Raw genomic sequence first — 22,891 nt, 5'->3', positions numbered from 1 at the left:
TAAAATACGACACTCGGCAGTAGATATACGGCTTTGGTATACGTAGACTAGCCTAACTGCTTAAAACACCTCCAGATTTCACGTAAACTTGCGAGCCAAGCCAACGCACGTCACTCACTCGCCGCCATGTTAGTCACGAACACGTGAGGCAATACTGACCTTACGACTTATCTTAGAAGAAAGATTAAGGAACGGCAAACCTACGTTTCCAGCATTTGTAGACCTAGAGAAAGCTTTTGACAATGTTGACTGGAATGTAGTCGAATTAAATCGGGTGATGCTGAGGGAATTAGATTAGGAAATGAGACACTTAAAGTAGTAAAGGAGTTATGCTATTTGGGGAACAAAATAACTGATGATGGTCGAAGTAGAGAAGATATAAAATGTAGACTGGCAATGGCGAGGAAAGCGTTTCTGAAGAAGAGAAATTTGTTAACATCGAGTATAGATGTAAGTGTCAGGAAGTTGTTTCTGAAAGTATTTGTATGGAGTGTAGCCATGTATGGAAGTGAAACATGGACGATAAATAGTTTGGACAGGAAGAGAATAGAAGCTTTCGAAATGTGGTGCTACAGAAGAATGCTGAAGATTAGATAGGTAGATCACATAACTAATGAGGAGGTATTGAATAGAATTGGGGAGAAGAGGAGTTTGTGGCACAACTTGACGAGAAGAAGGGACCAGTTGGTAGGACATGTTCTGAGGCATCCAGGGGTCACAAATTTAGCATTGGAGGGCAGCGTGGAGGGTAAAAATCGATGAGGGAGACCAAGAGATTAATACACTAAGCAGATTCAGAAGGATGTAGGTTACAGTAGGTACTGGGAGATGAAGAAACTTACACAGGATAGGGTAGCATGGAGAGCTGCATCAAACCAGTCTCAGGACTGAAGACCACAACAACGACAACAACAGGTATTTAGTTCAATTTAAGGCTTTATCCTTCGTTAGTTTTGCCCTCGAAAACACTGTACAGCTTTTCTTCATTTTGAGATACATTCGGTTCGACGTCTTCACTTCCCGTAGTCTTTTCCATCGTATCTCGTATCTTAATGTTAGCCATGTCCAATTTCATAAAGAACACTTTTCGGGTGATTTAGTACACAACCGAGCACAACTTTTTCAAATAACAATCTTCTTTTACTCAACAACAGTAAACTGCTACCACGTTAAGAATATTCGTTAACGACAAGGCAAATACAATTTACACCTATCTTTACACAATGAACATACGGAATGAAACCAACTGCCTGTTTTCAGTCACATACTGTCGATATAAATGTACCACATTCCAACAACTACAGCATCAGAGTTATCGTTTTCCTGTGCTATTATCACGTTTTCAATACTACAAATCGGTGTTAATATATTTTCCCCAATAACTGATTTTTTCTGAAGATAAATTGCTTCCCCTCCTTTCCTCCCATGACTTGATGCTCATCAGTGTTACGAAACATAGAAACACATGCTTCAGTTTCTACGAGCTGAGCTTTGGTGTACCCTGCATATTCAACATTTTGCAATAAATTTGCTTCCGCATCCGCGCTCGTTACATAAAGTGGAAGACACGGTAGGGTTGAGTACATCAGTACTACAGACATTACAGTAAGCCTGCAAGTTTCCCTCTACTTAAATCATCGTCTGTACCTACAGTATCACCAACATCAGATGACAGATGAACAACACGCTTACTGTTATCGGCCTTTTCAGCTTTGCCTCGGAGCTGCAATAAAATACAGGGAGTTGATGAGGTCCCGTATGGCATGAAAAAATTATAAGTTGGAAGCTATTCGTGAAAGATCATCGCGGTTTGCTGTAAAACGATTAGCTGCTCTAAGAGATTTTTTTTTCGATTGTGTCAGACTTACAATGTGTGCCCCACTCGTCGCTCGTAGCACATTAAGGCGAATTCAATTTCTGCCCATTCAGGGTCAGTTCAAAATGTTTCAAATGGCTCTGAGCACTATGGGACTTAACATCTGAGGTCATCAGGCCCCTACGCTTAGAACTACTTAAACGTAGGCCAAAACAGGATTCGAACATGAGATCGTAACAGCAGCACGGCTTTGGACTGAAGCGCCTAGAACCGCACGGCCACAACGGCCGGCGGAGGGTCAGTATTGTATCATCAAGACTTCGGATTGCATCAGTGATACTAGCACGAAGGGTAGGAATGTCATCGACCAGCGTCGTCTACACGGGATCCTTGACGTAACACCACAAACAGAAGTCTGATGGTGTGGCGTCCAGGCTGTCACGGTTCAGCCACTCCTCAGGAAGCGCGTCGTCCACGTTTCATCTCCAGAGTGAAGTCGCAGCTCACCACCATTCTGGCAGCTTTCAAGCCTTATAGTAATCCGTCCTTTGCCTTCGCCCGGGTGCCCCCGTCCTCGTGTGCTGCGGTCAGCCGGCCGCTGGTGGCCGAGCGGTTCCGGCGCTACAGTCTGGAACCGCGCGACCGCTACGGTCGCAGGTTCGAATCCTGCCTCGGGCATGGATGTGTGTGTTGTCCTTAGGTTAGTTAGGTTTAAGTAGTTCTAAGTTCTAGGGGACTTATGACCTCAGCAGTTGAGTCCCATAGTGCTCAGAGCCATTTGAACCATTTTGCTGCGCTCACACACGCCTGTTTCGGCACGACGCCGCCAGGTGGCTCGCCAGTGGGCGAGGTGACGCGCTGCCAGGCGGTCGCAGTGGCGGCAGCAGAGCAGCCGGCGACGGCGGCAGCCATGGCCACGCGCTCCCACTGTGCGCTCGCGGGTGCCCTGCTGGTGGCGATGGTGGCGACGAGTGAGTGCCTTCCAGCAAAAACAGTCAACTGGTTTAACACAGTGTTTTTACACATTCTGTCTTCGTTATCAAGCGTTAACCAATGCATCATTTAATTTGTGTTCTTTTCTCCTGACTACTTTATAATGGCCTACTATGATTTCCTGCCAATCTGTTAATCTCGGAGCACCATTTTCATCCTCTGTTATTTGCTGTATACAGGTGTGTTCAAAGAGTAGCGGGAACTTTTAATTTCGAGGATTGTGTTAGTCAAATTCTCGCGATTTTTCTTTGTTTATCGGCCAACATGTCAAACTATGTGTTCACTGGACGCTGTATTGGACGTTTAGTGGGTCCTCAGTTGTCACGTGAGTGAGTTGTGTTCGCTTAGGAGTGAGTATCTCCAAAATGAGTCAGACAGTTTGCATTATATTTTGCTACGAAAATGGAATAAAATGTAACAAGGTTTTATAAATTATAATTGTTGCTTTTAGTGACTCTTAGGAGTGAAACAAGGGTTTATGTGTGCTATAAGCGTTTTGGTGGTTGTGGTGAAAAATTTGAGGATGAAGAACTTTCTGGCCGCCCCACCACATCAAAAACCGACGGAAACGTGGAAAAGACGAAACAAATCATTATTTGGGAAGGTTTTTCTCAGTGTTTTCTTCGATTTTAACCGTGTAGGGCATCTCGACCTTTTGGCAATAGGTCAAAATCAGTTAGAAGTACTACTACCCGCAACATCTGTGCCGTTCTCTAGAAGTAATCCGAAAAAAACTCCAGGATTTGTTGCGAAACAATTCGTGGCTTTTGCACCACAATTTTTCACTTGTTCACACTTCATTGCTTGTTATGAATTTTTGGCAGAAAGCAAAATTGTAATGATGTCCAGTCTCCAAATTCGCTACACATGGCCGCGTGTGACTTTTTCCTGTTTCTAAATGAAACGATCGTTAAAGCGCCGTCGTTTTACAACCTTAGATGAGTTTAAAAGCGCATCGCTGAAAGAGCTACGTGCTGTGGCAAAGATAAGTGTTCCGGAAGTGTTCAGGGAATATGAAAAAGCGGTTACGTAAGCGTATGTCATGTAATGAGGACTACTTTGAAGAATATAACATTAATGTAGATGAATAATAAAAGTAATTCTAGAAAATGAAAATTACCGATACTTTTTGAACACACCTTGCATGGTTAGAATATATGACAATGAAAGATGGCGTTAAAATTGTTCAGATGTTCTACAACTATTAAGTAACGCTAAGTAAAACAAGAGGAAAACTAAAACAGATTCAGAGAAGTATGTAGCTGGCTGATAATTGGCAAAAAAGCAGGAATCAGACAGCAACCCTGATAACACGTCAAGAACGTCACCCTAAAATTTTGGTGAACGTATCGAATGTTCAGAAAACCCTAAAAGTCGTGTCACATTCAGTTGACCGTCAATTACAATAGAGCAAAACTGTTGGCATAGAGTTGCCGCCCTTTCATCTGAAAATAATCTTCATTCTAGTAAAAGGTGGTGTACTGTGACCTGTACGCCAAAAGGGCCACACACTGGAGAGTCCTCTCACTAGAGCGAGAAACCATGCGGGGTGGTAACATGTGAGTAGGTTGAGGAGAGCGTCCAGGATATTCTGGACAACTTTATCCACACTGCAGAGAGTGATGGGCACTCAGGATGTCAGAACACACGATGTGTTTATCACTCCCAACATAAGAATATCTGATCTGCTGCAGTGCCCACAAGATAGCATATATTCCCTGTCGAAGACACTTAAGTCTCAAGGCAGTCGGATCTCATCTACTCATGTACAGGGACTGTCAAGCACTGTGGAGGACAGTTGTAAAAAATCACAGAAAATCAGCAGAAGAAATCAGTCGTGATTTCGAAAGTGCTACCAGTAGTCCATCTAGCACACTGACAGCCTAAAAACAACGGGGCACAATGTTGGAGCAGCTCCTCACAGGCCTCACACTTCTGTAGTAAATGTCTACGGTGCCAGACAGTATATGGCTGGGAACAGGAGTAGTAGGGTAACAGCGGCATCGCCACACATTGTGGGTTGCCTACATCAGGGGCAAGTACACATTCAGGTGCAAACCTATAGTGCTCTTTTGAGTGATGGGTAATTACACCCTCACAGACTGATTGAACATATCTCTAAAACCTTCTCTCGTCTCGCCACCCATGCAGGCTGTCTGTCTGGAGTCCGGGTGCACTGTGGGCCCCACAAAGCGACGTGTCCATCAATGGGCTCACCACACGCCAGCTGCCTCTTGCGCCGCACAGAGCAGATGTCACGCTAATCCCTGGAATAAAATCACATATCCTGGCACCATCCTCTGTCGTCTCAAGTGGGCTGTATGCATGCAGATACCAGCACATGCAAGAGACACTTTCCTTCAGAGCAATTACCTGACTGGGAATCGATCCAGAAATACTGCTGAAGTTAATAAGTAGTTAATTTCTAATCATGATGCAGGGGATATATGACGAACATGGTAACTATTTCACCCACCCACCCACCCACCCACCCACCCACACACACACACACACACACACACACACACACACACACACACACACACACACACACACACACAAACAAACAAACACACAAAAATTGATGACATCACAAAACTAATAGCAGGCTGACTGGAAATATAGTAAAAGAAAAAAAGTGATTGTTGGCTACAAAGAGAGAGAGAGAGAGAGAGCTAACTGGTTTGGTTATGAGTGAGCATGGGATATTCTAATAACTGCAGCACTTTTTCACTCCACCCATGGACTCTAAACTGCCCCAGCCATCCCGGTGCGCACTCTTGTAATACACTTCATGAAACGCTGCAGTGCTTCAGAAGTTATTAAATCTGGAGTGGAATATCATATTTTGAAAACGTCACAAATGTTGCTTCAGAACATGTGCCACAGGAAATATTAATAGGCAGTTAAATAATTTGCTTCAAACACACACAGTTTAAAACTAATAATGAACAACACTGCACCATACTTTGCATGCATAAACAATTGTATTATGCTCTTGGCGAGAAATGTCATTAAATAATCTAAACCTATTATTATTTGACATCACAACTGGAAGTGGTGATGTATGAAATATTTGGAATTTCAAATTTCGATGTGCATTCCGTAATGGTTTTGGGTTCCCTGAGGACTACAGGCCTTCTATGTGTATTTTCTTTTTCAAACGTACTACAGAAATACTAAACTGACAGGTTCTCTCAGCTACACCAGGAAGAAGAGTGCAGGAGGAGGAGGAGGAGGTGCAGGAGGAGGAGAAGAAGGAGAAGGTGCATGAGGAGCAGGAAGATCTACCACACGATGGTACAGAGACAACAACAAATACCTCTGCAAGACAGAGTCCACTGTGATGTACTGAGAGACACTAAACACACTTAAACCGCGATCTAATCAGGAGTAACAAGTCGTCATGGCTAGATATGAGAGATCATTGTCAATTGGGAATTTTATGCCAGGATTGTTTTTAAAACACTGTGGAAAACCTAAATTGGTTCTCTCCACTACATTCAGAAGGAGGAAGGGCCTATTGCGGATAGTATAGAGAAAACAAGCAAATACCACTGCAAGACAGAGTCTATTGCGATGTACTGGCAAGCACTAAGCACGAAACACTTAACCACGAATCAGTCTGTAGCAGCAGCTGCCATGGGAGGATGTCGGAGATCGCCGAAACACTGGCACATTCCGCACGTTCATGTCCTGATGTACACACACACAGTGCACCAATATCGTCATACGCCGCCGACGCTAGTGCCCAGAGATCGGTGAAAACTACACTGGCGATAACTTCCACTTCTGCTACAGCTGCAGTCGTGGACGCGTGTGTAAGCAATACCACCAGCCATGGAAGGCATCCAGGGATGGTTGGAATGGTAGGAATTCGAATGTTATCAATATTGCCAGGGCAAACACCTGTTATTTTGAATCTCCTCTCACACTGCACACACATCCGCGTCTATCCCCACTCACCCAGCACACTTCCCACTTCTGGTCGGTGCACTCTGTACACTAAAAAGCCTGTCACACACTGAGCTAATCCGTTGCTTCTGTTAGCCGGCTCATTGTGACCACCTCTGCAGCCAGCCGCAGTATACCGCCAAACAAACAGCTGCACCTTGCATTTATATAGTAGTTCTAACCAATTCCACCCCAACAAGCCGCCCCCCCCCTCCAGATTAAAAGATCCACTTTACCCAATCTGTGATAGCTATATTGTTGACCACAACCCTAAAATTTCTCATGTGAAGTGTAGATTTCTACTTTTATACAAGTTATTTTCAAGGACAGAAGAAATCAGGGCATACACATCACTAACGTATCGTTACATGTTGTGAAGATCCTGTAATAGTGTGACATAGGCTACATTGCAAGTATTTTTCTCATCAGGCAGAAATAAATATGTTCTAATCAGCCTAATAACTATTACATCGTGTTGAGGGTTGAATTACACTTAGGTGCTTTCTTGTTCTACTGATTTTATTTGTATGAACTAGTTTTTGGCTTATTAGGCCATCTTCAGATAAGTACTGACTATTGTTTACAAGGAGCTTGTGTTCGAACCAAACATTCTGGACTAGGATACAACTCACTTACATACGATCTTTGGTTGTGGTATTGTCTTTGGAATTGTCAAACGGTTCTTTTGACTTTTTGTTCTGTAAAACTGTTCTTTAACATAATAAATCACATTTTATGGTTTGCCAGTACCATGTATGACAAGATTTGGGTTATTTAGACTACACATTGTTACAAAATTACAACTGTTTGGTGTTTATTGTGAACAGTTCAAAAAAAATGGTTCAAATGGCTATGAGCACTATGCGACTTAAATTCTGGGGTCAACAGTCGCCTAGAACTTAGAACTAATTAAACCTAACTGATCTAAGGACATCACACACATCCATGCCCGAGGAAAGATTCGAACCTGCAACCGTAGCCAATGCTCGGTTCCAGACTGCAGCGCCTAGAACCACACGGCCACTCCGGCCAGCTGTGAACAGTAGCACTGGACACTAATTGTTGGTTGTACAACAGCAATGTTTGTTTTGGGGTAACATTTTGTTATTAGAAAAATTGTGCATTAATATATTCCAAATATTACATAGTTACAGTTGAGTTACAGTTAGAAATGTAAACACATATGGGATATTACATTATATTGGGATGTGAATTTGTTACTATTGAGACACTTTGTGGTTAGTAGCAGGTTTACTTTATTGTGTAAAGTTTAAGAGTGATGATGTTCTCAGTTGCAATTGGTCATTTAGAACCAGCTGGGGATTTAGGGCTAAGTGTTTGTTAATTTCAAGTGCTTCTAGTAGGCTGAGTTTACTGCCTTTGTTGGCTATGTGTAGCACTTCTTTGTGGGTTAGATATTCGTGTTCTTCTTTGAGTACATGTTCAGAAAAGGTGGAGTCTGATTTATTTAATATCCAGCTGAATTCATGTTCAGTCAACCTTGTTGATATGCCCCAGCCCATTTGACCAATGTACAATTTATTGCAGTCAGTGCAGGTTATTTTGTAGACCCCACTGTTGCTTTGTTTATCTGTTTTGTCCTTGCTGTTGAGTAGCAGATTTGCTGTAGTGCCTCTTATATAAAATGATATCTTATAGTTTTGGGATTTCAATGTTTTGGTTAGTTTGATAGTTTACCTAGATATGGAATAGTACACTAGTTGGTTTTTGGTGTGGTTGTTATTGCAGAGAGAGCATAAATGTAGGGCAAGATTTTCCTTCTTTGTTTCTTGTGCAGGATTTTGTCAACTAATTCAGGGTTATAACGATTGTTATACGCAACATAGTTCATGGTGCCTACTTCTGTTTGGAAATTCTGTTTCGACATTGGTATGGATGTGAGGCGATGTACCATGGAATGGAAGGCTGCATGTTTGTGTGTTATTGGGTGTTATGAACATGAGGGTATTACCATGTCTGTTGTTGTGGGTTTTCTGTAAATGCTAGAAGTACGTGTATTTGTGTTGATATATGTGTTAAGGCCTAAAATGTTAATGGATTTTTCACCTAGCTGCATGGTGAATTGTATGTTTTTATGTTGTGAAGTTGGATGTTCTAGGAATGTGTTCAGTTGTCTGTTGGTACCTGTCCACACACACAGTAGATCATCTACATATCTCTACCAGTATTTAATGTGATTACTGAGGGGTTCATTTTCTAGGAACTGTTTTTCGAAACTGTCCATGAATATTTCAGCTAAGAGGGGACTTAGAGGTCGTGTCACTGGCAGAGTTCACACCATTACAAAACTGACGGACGCACCAGCTGTGTGGCTGCTGTCTTCGTCAACCGCACTCGATGCACCACGCACTGCTCGCATCTCTGAAGAAGAAACATACCAACGAAAACATCTAACAACACCAAAAAGAGAATTAATGTAGAGTGACGAAACGTCGGGAATACATTCGTCTAGGTAACATATGTAAGTGACTGACGCTGCACCGAGCGAGGTGGCGCAGTGGTTAGACACTGGACTCGCATTCGGGAGGACGACGGTTCAATCCCGCGTCCGGCCATCCAGATTTAGGTTTTCCGTGATTTCCCTAAATCACTCCAGGTAAATGCCGGGATGGTTCCTCCGAAAGGGCACGGCCGACTTCCTTCCCCATCCTTCCCTAATCCGATGAGACCGATGACCACGCTGTCTGGTCTCCTTCCCCAAACCAACCAACCAACCAACTGACGCTGCAACATCATAGGTTAAAGTAATCGCGAGATAAGCCATTGCAAGTGTGAACTGGAAAATTAACAACCGCTGTAATGACCAGAACGTTGAGTGCAGACAGGCGAGCGTGTAGGGCAATGTTTTTTACTGTTACTGGATGTCAGTTTGTGGGATGGCGTTCCACGCCTGTTGCACTCAGTCGGTCAGAGCAGGGGCAGTAAATGCGATGACACTGAAATTATCGTCCAATGATGTCCAATGTGTGTTCGATTGGACATGTGGTGATCGAGCAGGCCAAGTAACACGTCGACACACTGTAGAGCGTTTGGATTACGACAGCGGTCATTGGGTGAGCGACAGCCTGTTGGAAAACACCCCCTGTAATGCCGTTCATAAATGTCAGCGTAACAGGTCGAATCACCAGACTGACGTACAGATTTTCAGTCAGGTTGCGTGGGATAGCCCTGAGAGTGCTCCTGTTGTCATACGAAGTCTCTCCCGAGACCATAGCTCCAGGTCGGGGTTGGTTGCTGGCCCTCAACTGGTCTCGTCGTAACCAACACACGGCCATCGTGGGCACCGAGGCCGAACCAGCTTTCACCAGAGTGTACAAGCGACCTCTACCCTGCTCTCCAACGAGCGCTCGCTTGACACCACTGAAGTCGCAGACGGCGGAGGTTCCGTGTCAGTGGAATTCACGTTGCAGGGCGCCTGACTTGGAGAGGTCCTTGAAGTAATCGATTTGCAATTTCGTTCTGTCCCTACCGTGCCCACTGCTGCTGAGGTTTCTGCTGCGGGTGCAGTACGATGCGCTAGAGCCATTCGCCACCACGACAGTCTTCCCTGTCGGTATTGCCATGTAGTCATCCCGTCCCTAGTTTCCCTACGAGCATACATTTTCGTGACCACCACTACCAGCAAACACGTGCAGTGGCTACATTCCTGCCATGCCTTTTTGCAGCAACGGAGAAGGAACATCCAGTTATCGTAGGCCTCGTCCAAAATCAGTGAGGTGTTGACAATGGCTTCTTTTTAGCGTTAAAAGCATTCATTCACTAACATCAAATCACCACGTCCAGTCTCAAAAACTCTCATGACCGCACAGCGTGTATTTAAAGCAAGCTTGCCCTGCACTGTCATAGTGCCACTACTAGCTCCACTCTTATGCGACTGGCGCAAAATTGTAATAGACATCATCTTCTAGATGTAGGAACATGCCTAATAACTTTCGTCAGTGTCACACAACACCTTCTTGGTGCTGCGATTTTTTTTTCCGTCGGAGTGGATTGAAGGCTATGCAGCCCCTCGAACTGGGCCTCATCTTAAAATACGATATGGTGTCGCTCCAGCGTCAGTTATTGTCGCTGGTGGAGGTCATCAGTCCCCCAGAAGTTAGAACTACTTAAAGCTAACTAACCTAAGAACAACACACACATCCATGCCCGAGGCAGGATTCGAGCCTCCGGCCATAGCGGTCGCGCGGCTCCAGACTGTAGCGCCTAGAACCGCTCGGCCACTCCGTCCGGCCGGCGTTCTGTTCTCCTCCATTGGTCAACGGAAGCCACAACAATGATCTTCCTCCTGGCAGTTCGCATCGCTCCGTACTTCATCGCACTACCCATTTGCATGTATCACTTGCTACTAACTAGCCCGTTTGCCGACTCCAGGTGCGTGTTGTGTCTTACAAGATTGCGCGGTACAGCCAATAACGTTGCTGTCATCTCAGCGTTAGTAGCGTCCGACTGTTCGGTTTGTACAAAGTCCACAGAACTCACCGATTCGTCAGTGAAGTGACTAAAGTCATTGGATAGCAATATGAACACATAGAAATGGCGGTAGGTACAAGGTACAAAAGGGTGGTGCCATGGCGGAGCTGTCGTTTGTTCTCAGGTGATTGGAGACCATTTGCAGTCATGTTCCCAAACAACGATGTCATCTCACCGGACCACTACTGTTCATTCTGGACAATTCGAGCGAATTATTTGGCCACCCACATTGCCCGACATGAATCCCATCCAGTATTTTTGGGTAATAATCGAGAGGTGACCTCGTGCACAACATCCTGCTCCAGCAACACTTTCTCAATTAAGATCGGCTGTGAAGCAGCATCGACCAGTATTCCTGCAAGGGACTTCCAACGACTTGTTGTGCACATGCCATGCCGAGTTATTTCACTACGCCGGTCATAAGGAATTTCGACACGATATATCTAGTATCTGATGACTTCGGCCACCTCACTGTATGTTAAAGATACCAGCCACTGACAAAAGCACTACTGTGGAACGACAAATACACTGGCTGGTGGACGTTCTTCCTTCTAGAAAACACCCATCACTCAAGTATGTTCCTGAGTGAGGGACCCATTGTATAATCTTCACATATGTGTAGATTGTAAATGGCGTTAATGTACCTACTTACAGCAGCTGTCTTCAGATGCTTATATACATATAAGTATGAAGCACACTTCAGGTATTTCTTGCTTGCTGTACTCATCATGATGGAATAGTAACTGCCAGCAGTTTGTTTTACAGCTTTCTATATTCGTGTACAAAAGTGCATGGGTTGGATAAAAATAGTGGCAACACAGTTATGATCCATACCAGACGTTGCTGACAGACGTTCCAAATGGTGCAAGCCATCAGTGTAAGTGCCCCGCATCACGATCACCTTCCCCACATCGATGGAAGGCGTCACACACTCTCAGCAAGTTCACCTCTGCCGACTTCTTGCAAGGACCGCCCTATGGCACGTGCCAAGAAGACATTCCTTCATTTTGGCGGACAGCTCGTAATCGCACAGACTGCTATCGGGTGAATTCGGTTGATGTTCCAGTATTTTCCACTTCCATGCCTGCAGGAGCTAGTGCATGTGGTTCGCCATGTAGCATCATGCATGATGGGACGCTGTGTCAGGAGGCTGTTGTGCTCTGACTATGTGCCACTTCAGTCTATATCCATGCACTTTGTTTGTGTTTCCTAAATATGCTGCTAGGGCGCTCGAACTGCCCTTCCGAAGTTTCAGACAGTATGTACAGAAACTGACTCAAACACAGCTGTCGCTGCTCACTGCGCTATTTGTACAGATCGTTTGCTATCAGAAACACACAGTGCCCATGGCATGTGATACACATCCTTTATTTTATGGCGGTTTTGCCACTACTTTCCATCCAACCCATGTACCTGTCAAACACTTACGTCGGAACTGTGGTAGCCTAAGTCTTCAGCTACAGTGGAGCTGACAGTCTGCTGCGCTGGCTGCCATCAGTCGCTGGTAAACAGAAACATGTCTGTCTGTGGGCCTTCAGAGGGCTGTGTGTGAGCACATGAAGCCAAATTTGTCACCAGAGGCGGGACAGTCATCTCAATATTTTTCAGTGCCATTCGTGTGCTAACCTTGTAGAAGGATGACCGATCTTCAACATCTGGAGTAGTTGAGACGAGACGACACGAAACCTAACCAGTGAGTGCCTGCTTAAAATGCACTCCAGAAAGTCAGTAAGAAGCCAAGCTGTCACTAGTGAGAAGACCTCGCCCCCACCATCGACCATTCTCTCCTTGGTCTTCACTACCAGAGGAGGAGTCAACTAGAAGCCTAGCGATAGCCCTTCATTAGCTATCACTCTCACCATTGTACAGCCGCAAGCATTTTAAGGGCAGATTACGTGTGAAGCTACAGTGGAATACTGTATTAGCCACCAGTAGCTAGTGAACACAGCGTGTTGTCATTTGGGTTGGTGGTTTATTACTAGATGGACAAGGCCTGATCGCTATAACCTGACAACGGGGGTGATGCATGGCACAGGCGAAAGGGCATCCCGAACATCAGGGTTTCAGTGATATTGCCGAATACGTGTCTAGAAATGGTGAATTGCCCTAACAGGTGAGCTAGTATCAGGAACAAATCGCTGTCAAATTTGTAGCAGAATCATTCACAGCCACCAACAGCACCGTGAGGTTCGAGTCTCGATGTTGGTACCAACTTCCTGCACTAAGTCCACACTTCAGACTTGGTGCCACACTGCAGAGAAACCTTCCTGGCTCACTTCAGCAGCAACCAGACTGCAGAGCAGAGGCAACAGGGCACAGCCCAGGCGCAACAGATGGCTTTCGACAACGTGTTGGACACACCTGCTTGATGAACGATTGTCCACCCGTCTGCGGTCGTTAATCGCGTAGTTGGCCACATCTGTAAGATTCCTGGCTGTTTCAACATTCAACTGACGCCAGTGCTGTGGCTTACGACACAGGTGCACAAGCCAGGTGCTTAGAGCAGTCGTCAGCAAAACAGGACACGAGCACGCACTGTAGTCAGCTGTCCGATCACTAGAAAGTACCTGCCTTGCTGCCAGCCCTTTTTTTGGGGGAGACAGAGTGATCACGTCCCTATTTCGACACAGTGCTGAGAAACAAATAGAGAGTAATTTATTGGTTTTGACAGCCGTTTCTCTCTATGTATTCATCCAACCTCAGCTGTGCGTTGTTCGACAATCTGACAATATGGCCATACGGCCACTCTCGGAGTCGGCTATAAAATGCCTCAGAAGTTGTGGCATCATCTTCAGTAGGTATCAGAAATTGCGTCGTCCACGCAGCATGCAGAGTGGACCTCAACCTACAGTGCTAACACAGTGGGGTGAGTGGAGAAACTGTGGGTTATTTTCGATATGTGTGATACACGTGGATCTACAATAGAGTGTCACAATAGCGTAGGGATTACTTTGGATACGCCAGAGGAACTGGCTGATGTGTCTCAGTTTTGGGGCAACAACAGGGGGCAGAATCTTGGACTGCTAGACGTTTACAGTGTAAATACTGGGTGATCAAAAAGTCAGTATAAATTTGAAAACTGAATAAATCACGGAATAATGTGGATAGAGAGGTACAAATTGACACACATACTTGGAATGACATGGGGTTTTATTAGAATCACAAAAATATAAAAGTTCAAAATATGTCTGACAGATGGCGCTTCATCTGATCAGAATAGCAATAATTAGCATAACAAAGTAAGACAAAGCAAAGATGATGTTCTTTACAAGTAATGCTCAATATGTCCACCATCATCCCTCAACAATAGCTGTAGTCGAGGAATAATCTTGTGAACAGCACTGTAAAGCATGTCTGGAGTTATGGTGAGGCATTGGTGTCGGATGTTGATTTTCAGCATTCCTAGAGATGTCGGACGATCACAATTCACTTGCGACTTCAGGTAACCCCAAAGCCAATAATCGCACGGACTGAGGTCTGGGGACCTGGGAGGCCAAGCATGCCTTTTTAAGGTGACGTCAACATGATGCGACTGCTGGCGCATCTGATTCTCTCATTACAGCTCCTTTTATACACGATTGTCATGCGCAGTCACTGACGTTTTGCTGTCCACCGCCATCTGTCGGACATTTTGTGAACTTTGTTTATTTTTTTGGTTCTAATAAAACCCCATGCCATTCCAAGCATGTGTGTGAATTTTTACCTCTCTATCTACATTATTCAGTGGTTTATTAAGTTTTCAAATTTATACTAACTTTTTGATCACTCGGTACTTGAGCATTCTGCAATGTGCGCTGAATCTGTACCTGTAATTTGTTTCATGTGACATAGTTTTGGTCATGTTGTGAGGCAGTATAGGGATTCTGGGTTATTCGTTCTTCAGTTTGGCAGTTGTTGCGTATATGTATTGTGTGTGAATGAGCAGTAAAGGAGATGAAATGAGATACACGATGTTACTGTCCAGAACAGAGCTAAAGCATTGATTGATGAAGTAACACAGGGTAGACCAGATATCACAGAATTATGGAATAAGCTTGTAGCTAAGCATGAGGAAATACAGTTGTTCCAGACACTGAACCATTTAACAGATCCATCTGCCACTAGCCTAGTCAGTTCCTTTTGCGGATGTGATGTTGTTCGTGGAGAACCTGACAATGTCGCAGAGACTTGGTGGTTGAGCAGTTGTTACAGGTAGCAAAATTAGGTCTAGCAAGAGAGGCAAAAACTTTTTGTAGATACACGGATATAAAATGGAGCCTTCTGTAGAGGTTCAGGAAGCAGAAGAGTGCAGGTTTCTGTTAGGAACATTTGAGTGATATTACAAAGAGGCAAGTGGAAGGTATAGAGGATTTTGCTGATAGAATAAAGAAAGCGGACGTACATATGTATGAGCTGGATCAGAGTGATAAAGGAAATTAAGTTTTTCTGCAGAAGCCGAGCAATGAATTTAATAGACAGAAACTCGACTGCACTGACGAGGACTTGCCTCATTGGTCATAGAAAAGTCAGACAGAGTTCTTGAGCACCAAATGTTAGGGAGCGCGATACTGGTTAACTGCCGGAAATCAGAATCCAGGGAGGACCAGGTTCTTTTAAGGCATCTTTTTGATGGTTAGCACTCAGAACACTAGCCACAACTGAAATGACATGGTGAAAGAAAACGTAAAAATACTAGTCTTCCTTTTTGTGAGCAGATGAACCAAAGTAACTTCCCCGGCAGACTTCTTCGCCAGGGGCTCTTCTCTGCCAGGCTGCTCCACTGAGGTAATTCTCTGCACGTCATCCACCGAGCAGTGAGGTGTCTCTGAGCATATGGGCTGGTGACTTGAACAACTTTTCGAATGAGCTGAACTTACAAGGAGAAGTCCCCAGCAGTGGGATAGACTTTTTGAAAGATCTATGTGGCGATGTAGGATGAGATCCCAGGTATCACAACCTACAGTGATTCCCCATGGTGGGTCTTCGTTCGCGAGTAATCGAATAAAAATTTTGTTATTTTGAGTGACAATTATCAGCGTTAAATAGATGGTATGGAACGGACTGGTTGTGTAGTGTAATGGATAGGGTAAGGACTTTGCATACAGTAGGTCGTTGACTCGAAACTTGTCAAGTGGTTTAAGATTTTTTGGTTTTAAACCTTTATCGAAAAGAATTTGATCATTAATTTTATTCGGTTAATTCATTTAAATGTAAATTTTTATTTCTGTTTCTCTGTTACATCATTTTAATCATCCTATCAACTTCTTCATTTGCTCTCATATTTCTTTCTTTTCCTTAAATCTTTATCTGCATTATTTTGTCCATAATGCAGAAGGAATGCAGGGTATGTTTTAAATGTTTGTATAACGATTACCAACCAAGCAATGCACAGCTTGTAACAAAACATATATTTTTGATACCATTTCACAGTCAATACAAATGGATTGTTTCGTCTTTTGTTTTTCAACTGATAGATCGGCATTTTAAAATATTTAAATATTATATATATATATATATATATATATATATATATATATATATATATATATATATATATATATATAAGATATAATAGATAACATTCCCACTCACAAAAATTCCGAATGGACAAAGAACAACGTAAAGAAAAATCAGAGCAACTGGAAAAGTTGTGGTTAAAACGACGCAACAACGAAATATAAATAAATAAATAACATTTAAATCAGTTATTTGATTATAAATGAGAATTAAAGTCATTTAAATAAAAATATAAAATAAAAATATGGCGTTTTAGTCTTTGATCGCTATCCTTTATTTTCAATGACCGGTTTCGGGCTAGCTGCCCATCTTCAGATCATATATTGCAGTTACAGATCAGACGATGGGCAGCTAGACCGAAACCGGTCATTGAAAATAAAGAATAGCGATCAAAGACTGAAACATCATATCTTTATGTAATGAACGATCGCGGAATTGCCATTAAGACAATCATGTCTAGTTTTGATAAACATTTAAATAAAGGTTTAAGAATAATAAAATTCAAGCACCTGATGAGAACCAAACCCACGATTTTTTACATTTGAAGCCCTTCCCATTACGCTACACAACCAAACTACACATTACAGGCGTTTCAACATTACTGAGGGTCAGGAAAAGTTGTGGAACCCCTCTTTCGCCAATTAGTCGCAAAAGAGGGCCCACCAGGGTGAATGGCTGCAGCGGATCTTAACCAACATCACCGTATAGATGGTTACAAGAAGTTGTTGCGACCACTAGGGATCTATCCTTGTTACTCACAGACATGACAAATGCCTGAAGTCGCTGCCACTCCAGCCTCCACCTTCAGATTAAGATCGCGAGTTCTAGGGACACCGAGCATGAGCCATAGGGACAGCAAAATCATTTTTACTGAGTTTTAATAACTTCAAGCTTCATTTAGAAGACTTTCTTGCAGATTTTACCATCAGTATTGCTTTAATTCTGGCCACAACTGCAAGCCTATATTCTTCTGTAGAGCTATCTGCCTTTTGATACTAACACTCTGACAATGACAGCACACCTTAACAATTATAATGTCATTCATTGTACTGATACAAATTTATTAGAATCAGACCACAGATCCCCCAAACATCCTTGCAAACGTGTTAGTTTTGACTTGTCAGTTTTTGTCACATGTTTTATTGTAAAGTTTGATAATGACAAACGGAATTAATTCTGGTTCTTGTTTAATTTCATAGATAACGAATTCCTTATTGATTTTTTTAGTGGGCAGCAACTAATTACGCTGGATCAGCATGGCCACTTCACATTCTTCTACTCAAACACATCCCACGTGCCCTTGAATTTTGGCGACTACTATGAAGAATTCGTTGAGTGCTATCTTGTGGCACTGCAGTCAGTTCCGTGACAGTTCTAATTTAGAGCAGAAATTGCATTTGGTATCTACGAAATCATTAAACTCACTAAAGTAATAACTAAATTGTAAATTGTTTGCACATCACCATTTATGTATTCCTTTCACGGAAGTGAGGTTGTATGTGTCCATTGATGTCCAGCTGAAGAATCATCATTGAACTTTTGAAGAGGGGTTTATTTATTTTCTGTCTACTATGTATGCCAGACAATGACGGGAATCCAATCATTGGGTATGCAGGAGACTTGAGAAATTTTATTGTAGGTTGATTAATTCCTCATTCACACATTAGGTGTGTTTAAATTACAGCGATTGCATTATGACATGCCGAAGTTTACCAGGGCAAGAGTTAGAAGTTTAGCAAGAATGAGCGAGGTAGACAGTGGGTCAGATATGGAGGTACAACAGGAAAACGCCTGATGTCATGATGCTTTCCAAATAAGAGAGTAACGATACTTTAGAGAGGTTCTTACGAGAGATGTAAATCATTCACTGATTGATATTCGCTTCGTTGACGTATATTTTCACTGTCCTTGTATGGTTCTGACACACCGTAATCCAGTAGCAAAATCAGCGTTTGAGAGCTGAACATCGCAATTATCTGGCCTTAAATCTGATCCTCCCCTATTCTATCCTACAAACAAACGCACGCACACACACATTGGGAATGGCATGTTCTGCAATGAAAGCCGCTAGTACGATCAGTTTTATATTGCATGATAAATAGACATCGAACGAAATCATAGACATTCTGTTAGGTTCATAACACTTACATATAGTCCAGACGAAATTGTAATGATATGAAGCGAAATCCACTTCTTTCTTAACATTTTCATCGATTTGGCAAGAGAAGCCGACTTTAACTTGGCAATAAGAGAAGCTACGTATTACTCGAAACTCATCAATGCTTCATGATTTCATGTCTCCTCAACTACCTTATTGGTATGGCTGACAACTCGAAAGTAGTCCTGTGGTGTAACATTTGCAAAGGCTTTTTTTGTTAGCATTTCAGCCTCACTGAGCATAAACTTCTTTTAGTTTTTTGCCACGATAGTTTTACCTCTGCCCATTTATTCCCACTCGGATTTATCTGAATCAGATATACAGGAAGCCTAATTTATAAATGCTCTTTCGCTTTAGCTACAGCAGTCCGTCGGCTTGGTAGCCTGGTGTTTTTTGCCTGTACGGCACTACAAGTTCCGTTAACTCCGTCTTATGCTCGCTGGGTTCAACTTTACTCAATGGGATATTTCTTGGTACACAAAGCAAAATATCGACTTTCCTCCAGTGCATTGTTGGAGCTTGGTCTACCTCATCAGAGTCGTATGAAGCATTGTTCATTACATCTGTCGTACTCGGAGGAATATTTTGCAGCATTTTCTTAGCTGGTGAGCGTGTTCCTGGACGACCACTTCTATTTTGAATCTCGTATTCAGAGATGGTGCACTGTTATTATTAATTCAGCGCTAACATGAAACACTCGAACACAAAACCTGAAGAGCATAGAACACTTCAACGCCAAAAACTGCTACTTTAAAACGAGAGCTGACGAACTTCATGCATCTAATGCGCGACTCCACGTGGTACTGTTTATCTGCGTCGTGATAACAGGGGTGCTTTACCAATCGAACCGCTAGCGGCGCAATAGGTAAAGCTGGCTCACTGTTGGTGTTACCTAGGCAACGGTATCGCGTTACCTCTGATGAGCCAGACATCACCAGTCGCAACTAATTTTAAACGCACTGTAGCGTTGGGAATCAGAACTTCTACACTCCATTCTGGGCTAGGTTATCATATCGCTAGTATGCAGGTGCTTTCTTTCTGAACGGATCTGTCAACGGAATGACTCCAGGGAGACTTGGCTCCCATGGGGTATCACAGATGGGATGGTGGCGCACTTTTCGAACTGTCCAGTTGAGAGGTGGCATGAGCCCCCTCTCATATTTCTATCTTACGATTCTCCTCTCTAGTTGCATGCGGTGGAGGGTTGCTTTTCCTTAACACGCGTACTTCCCACGCAGCGTCTCTCGTCACCCGGGTGGGCCGGTGACAGGCGGGCTCTGTGGAACTGGAGAGAGTTAAGCCGACGTGTGTGAGGCAGTCGAGTGAATGCTTTTCAGACGCCGACATTGTCAAGAGACACGCCCGCTGGGGTGTGAAGTAGCGGCTGGGCTAGAGGTTCCGTTACTTCAGAGAAACTTGGCGAAAACACTTTCTGGCGGGCTACCAGCGAGGCGTGGGAATGACTTGTGTACCCACGCAGTTGTGGCGGGAAAATTCCCGCACTTTCTGCAAAATCAGCACAGAAATTGGCGCCAAGAATCTCCATTGGTGGAATGGTAGTGCTCCGGCAATGGAGTGGAATTTCCGCCGGTTTTCGAGTTGCTGATTGGAACGTAACCACGGCCACTGTCGTGGGGGCGGGAATGTTCGGTGTTCGGCCTGTACGGGTGCTCTGGGTAGTCGGCAGTCGCCTTTCGGTCGAGGACGTGGGAGCAACCAGCCCTCGCCTGCGGTACGCCAGATCGTGTTCTGGGAGATAAGAAGACTGTTGGTAATGTACGTCCGCAGCACCGGCAGATAGGGATTTTCCTAGGTGATAATCAGAGCTCAGCAGAGCGCGCCTGTTCATCCTTTTCTAACTTTGTTCAGTTTCGAGTAGCAGCAATTACTATTGGGTTAGCTGTGTGTCTCTCTTGAGATTTGAGTGGAAAGGAATTGGCTCCACATACCACTTCGTCTTAAACCTCACGATCTAAGTTAGGGACAACTTCACCTTTACTGTGCTTGTATGAATCTCCAATTTTAGCCAATTTGATGTTTTATATTTCCTGTGTCTCTTTTACTATTCTGCGTTTAATCTTAATAAATCATATTGTTATTTTGGACGGAACTTTCTTTCTGTTAATCAATAGAGCAACCCTATCATTCCTCACTATGCTAATGAAACCTTTGTTTATTTAACTTATTTATCAAATTAAATTATTGCAGGTGCCAAACTCTCTTCTACTCCACTAGCAGGGTTGATTAGAGTCAGTTCGCGTATTTGTTTTATCCTTGTGCAACAGCAAAAGTCGGAGTTAGAATAGGGGGGGGCTTAGAGCATGATTTACACATGTGGATTCTAGTAGAATTTAGTGATAAATACACTACTAGCCCCGGCACCTCGCATAATATGGCGACCCTTGGCCTCGGATCTTTCCTGTGAATCTCTGATAAACAAACAGGATTCTTAGTAGGAACATTCAATTTTTTTTCTCTCTATTTTTTTTAATGATTAATACCCAAGTTTTTTTTGGTAGTTCCGCGTTTAGTTTTAAGTAGCGGCGCATGACTACAGTTTTTGTTTTCAGTGTATATATTTTTTGTTCATTGTTTTTTTTGTGTTTCGTTGATGTGGTGTCCGTACCGCATCGCACTTTGTCGGATTTGTGTGCGGTTTCTGTACCACATCAAATTGTGTTTGTGATTACAGCGTTGGAACAGCGTTGTTGAAATTTTATGTCTATGTGTAAAAATATATGGAGTAGATTAATTTAATTGTGCATTCTAGATAAATTTGTTTTTCATGAATGATAACGAGAAGTAAGGCACGACTATTATCGATCGAAGCTAAAACAAAAGAGGATAGAATAATGGATAAGGGGCAGTTTACTGACGGGAATAGGTTCGGAGATGAGATGGGCACATTTTTAGCAGGACAGGACGCCAGGGTCATTGATGAGGAAGGTGATTTGGACGCGATCTTAGAGCAGCGTTGCGGCCGTGATTATGATAGTGAGGTAGAGGATGAAACAGAGACAGTCACACAGGTCGAGACGGTAGCAGAAGTTTATAATCAAACGAATAAGAGCAGACAGGGGCCAGCTCGGCCACGTCAGAGCTCTAGCGCCCAGGTGTCCAGAGTTACATCACCCATGTGTGACGAGGATCAAATTGATGACATTAACCCAATACTGAGCTTCCTACGATCAATGAAAGAAGAAGCTGACGAACAACGCAAGAAGGAGAAAGAAGAAGATGAGAAACAACGTAAGAAGGAGAGGGAAGAAGATGAGAAACAACGTAAGAAGGAGAAGGAAGAAGATGAGAAACAACGTAAGAAGGAGAAAAAAGAAGCTGACGAACAGCGTAAGAAGGACACGGAGGCAATAATTTCGCATATAGGGGAAATTCGTGGGGAATTATTAACAATAAAGAAAGAATGTGGAGAAGCAAAACAAATGTCAATGGTAGCACAAAAAGTAGCAGGCCTAGCCAAAACTGCAGCAACAGGGGCAATGAAAATCGCAAGAGTAACTTCTCAACTCGCAGAGCGCTTGCGACGTGCGACACAAGTCCACTCGAAATCCCTAGCGGCCTTAAAGACTCAAGGTAATATTGCGGTTACGAACATCACGAAACGAATGAAAGAAGTAGAGAGTCGGATAGCAAAACTAGAGCGAAATGGGCACACGAGCACTGCGCGTTCGGATACCAATGATGGAGCACACAGGATTGTGTCTCCGAGGAAAAGCCCGCCGTGCTCTAGCCCAGTGACAGCGTGCGGAACAAACAATGCACACGCAGAAACAGCGAGTAATAGCTCCAATAATTGCAGCCCACTTAGAAGAGTGAATGCTGAATGCCACTTCCACTGTGATACAGACGTAGCACATCACAGTTATCAGCAAGATAGATCAGGACACTCCGCAGACGTGCAAGTATCGGAAACGTCTGACAACACCAGTGCGAGGATCGGACAGAATTTTGATCACAATCACTTC

At 43.5% G+C, this 22,891-nt stretch overlaps 1 protein-coding gene across 1 annotated transcript in view; it reads left to right on the top strand.

Annotated features, from left to right (window-relative positions):
- Nucleotides 1-2,726: 2,726 nt before the first annotated feature.
- Nucleotides 2,727-22,891, top strand: part of LOC126210027 (serine protease 33-like) — a 67,668-nt gene continuing 47,503 nt past the window's right edge. Inside the window, exon 1 of the mRNA XM_049939130.1 lies at nt 2,727-2,787. Coding sequence (XP_049795087.1) covers nt 2,727-2,787 — 61 coding nt within the window. The remainder of the gene's footprint in view (nt 2,788-22,891) is intronic.

Source organism: Schistocerca nitens, chromosome 10 (assembly GCF_023898315.1).
Source record: "Schistocerca nitens isolate TAMUIC-IGC-003100 chromosome 10, iqSchNite1.1, whole genome shotgun sequence".
Classification (NCBI taxonomy): Eukaryota; Metazoa; Arthropoda; class Insecta; order Orthoptera; family Acrididae; genus Schistocerca; species Schistocerca nitens.
Note: the sequence above shows the minus strand (reverse complement) of the source record. Positions and strands in the feature narration are given on the sequence as shown.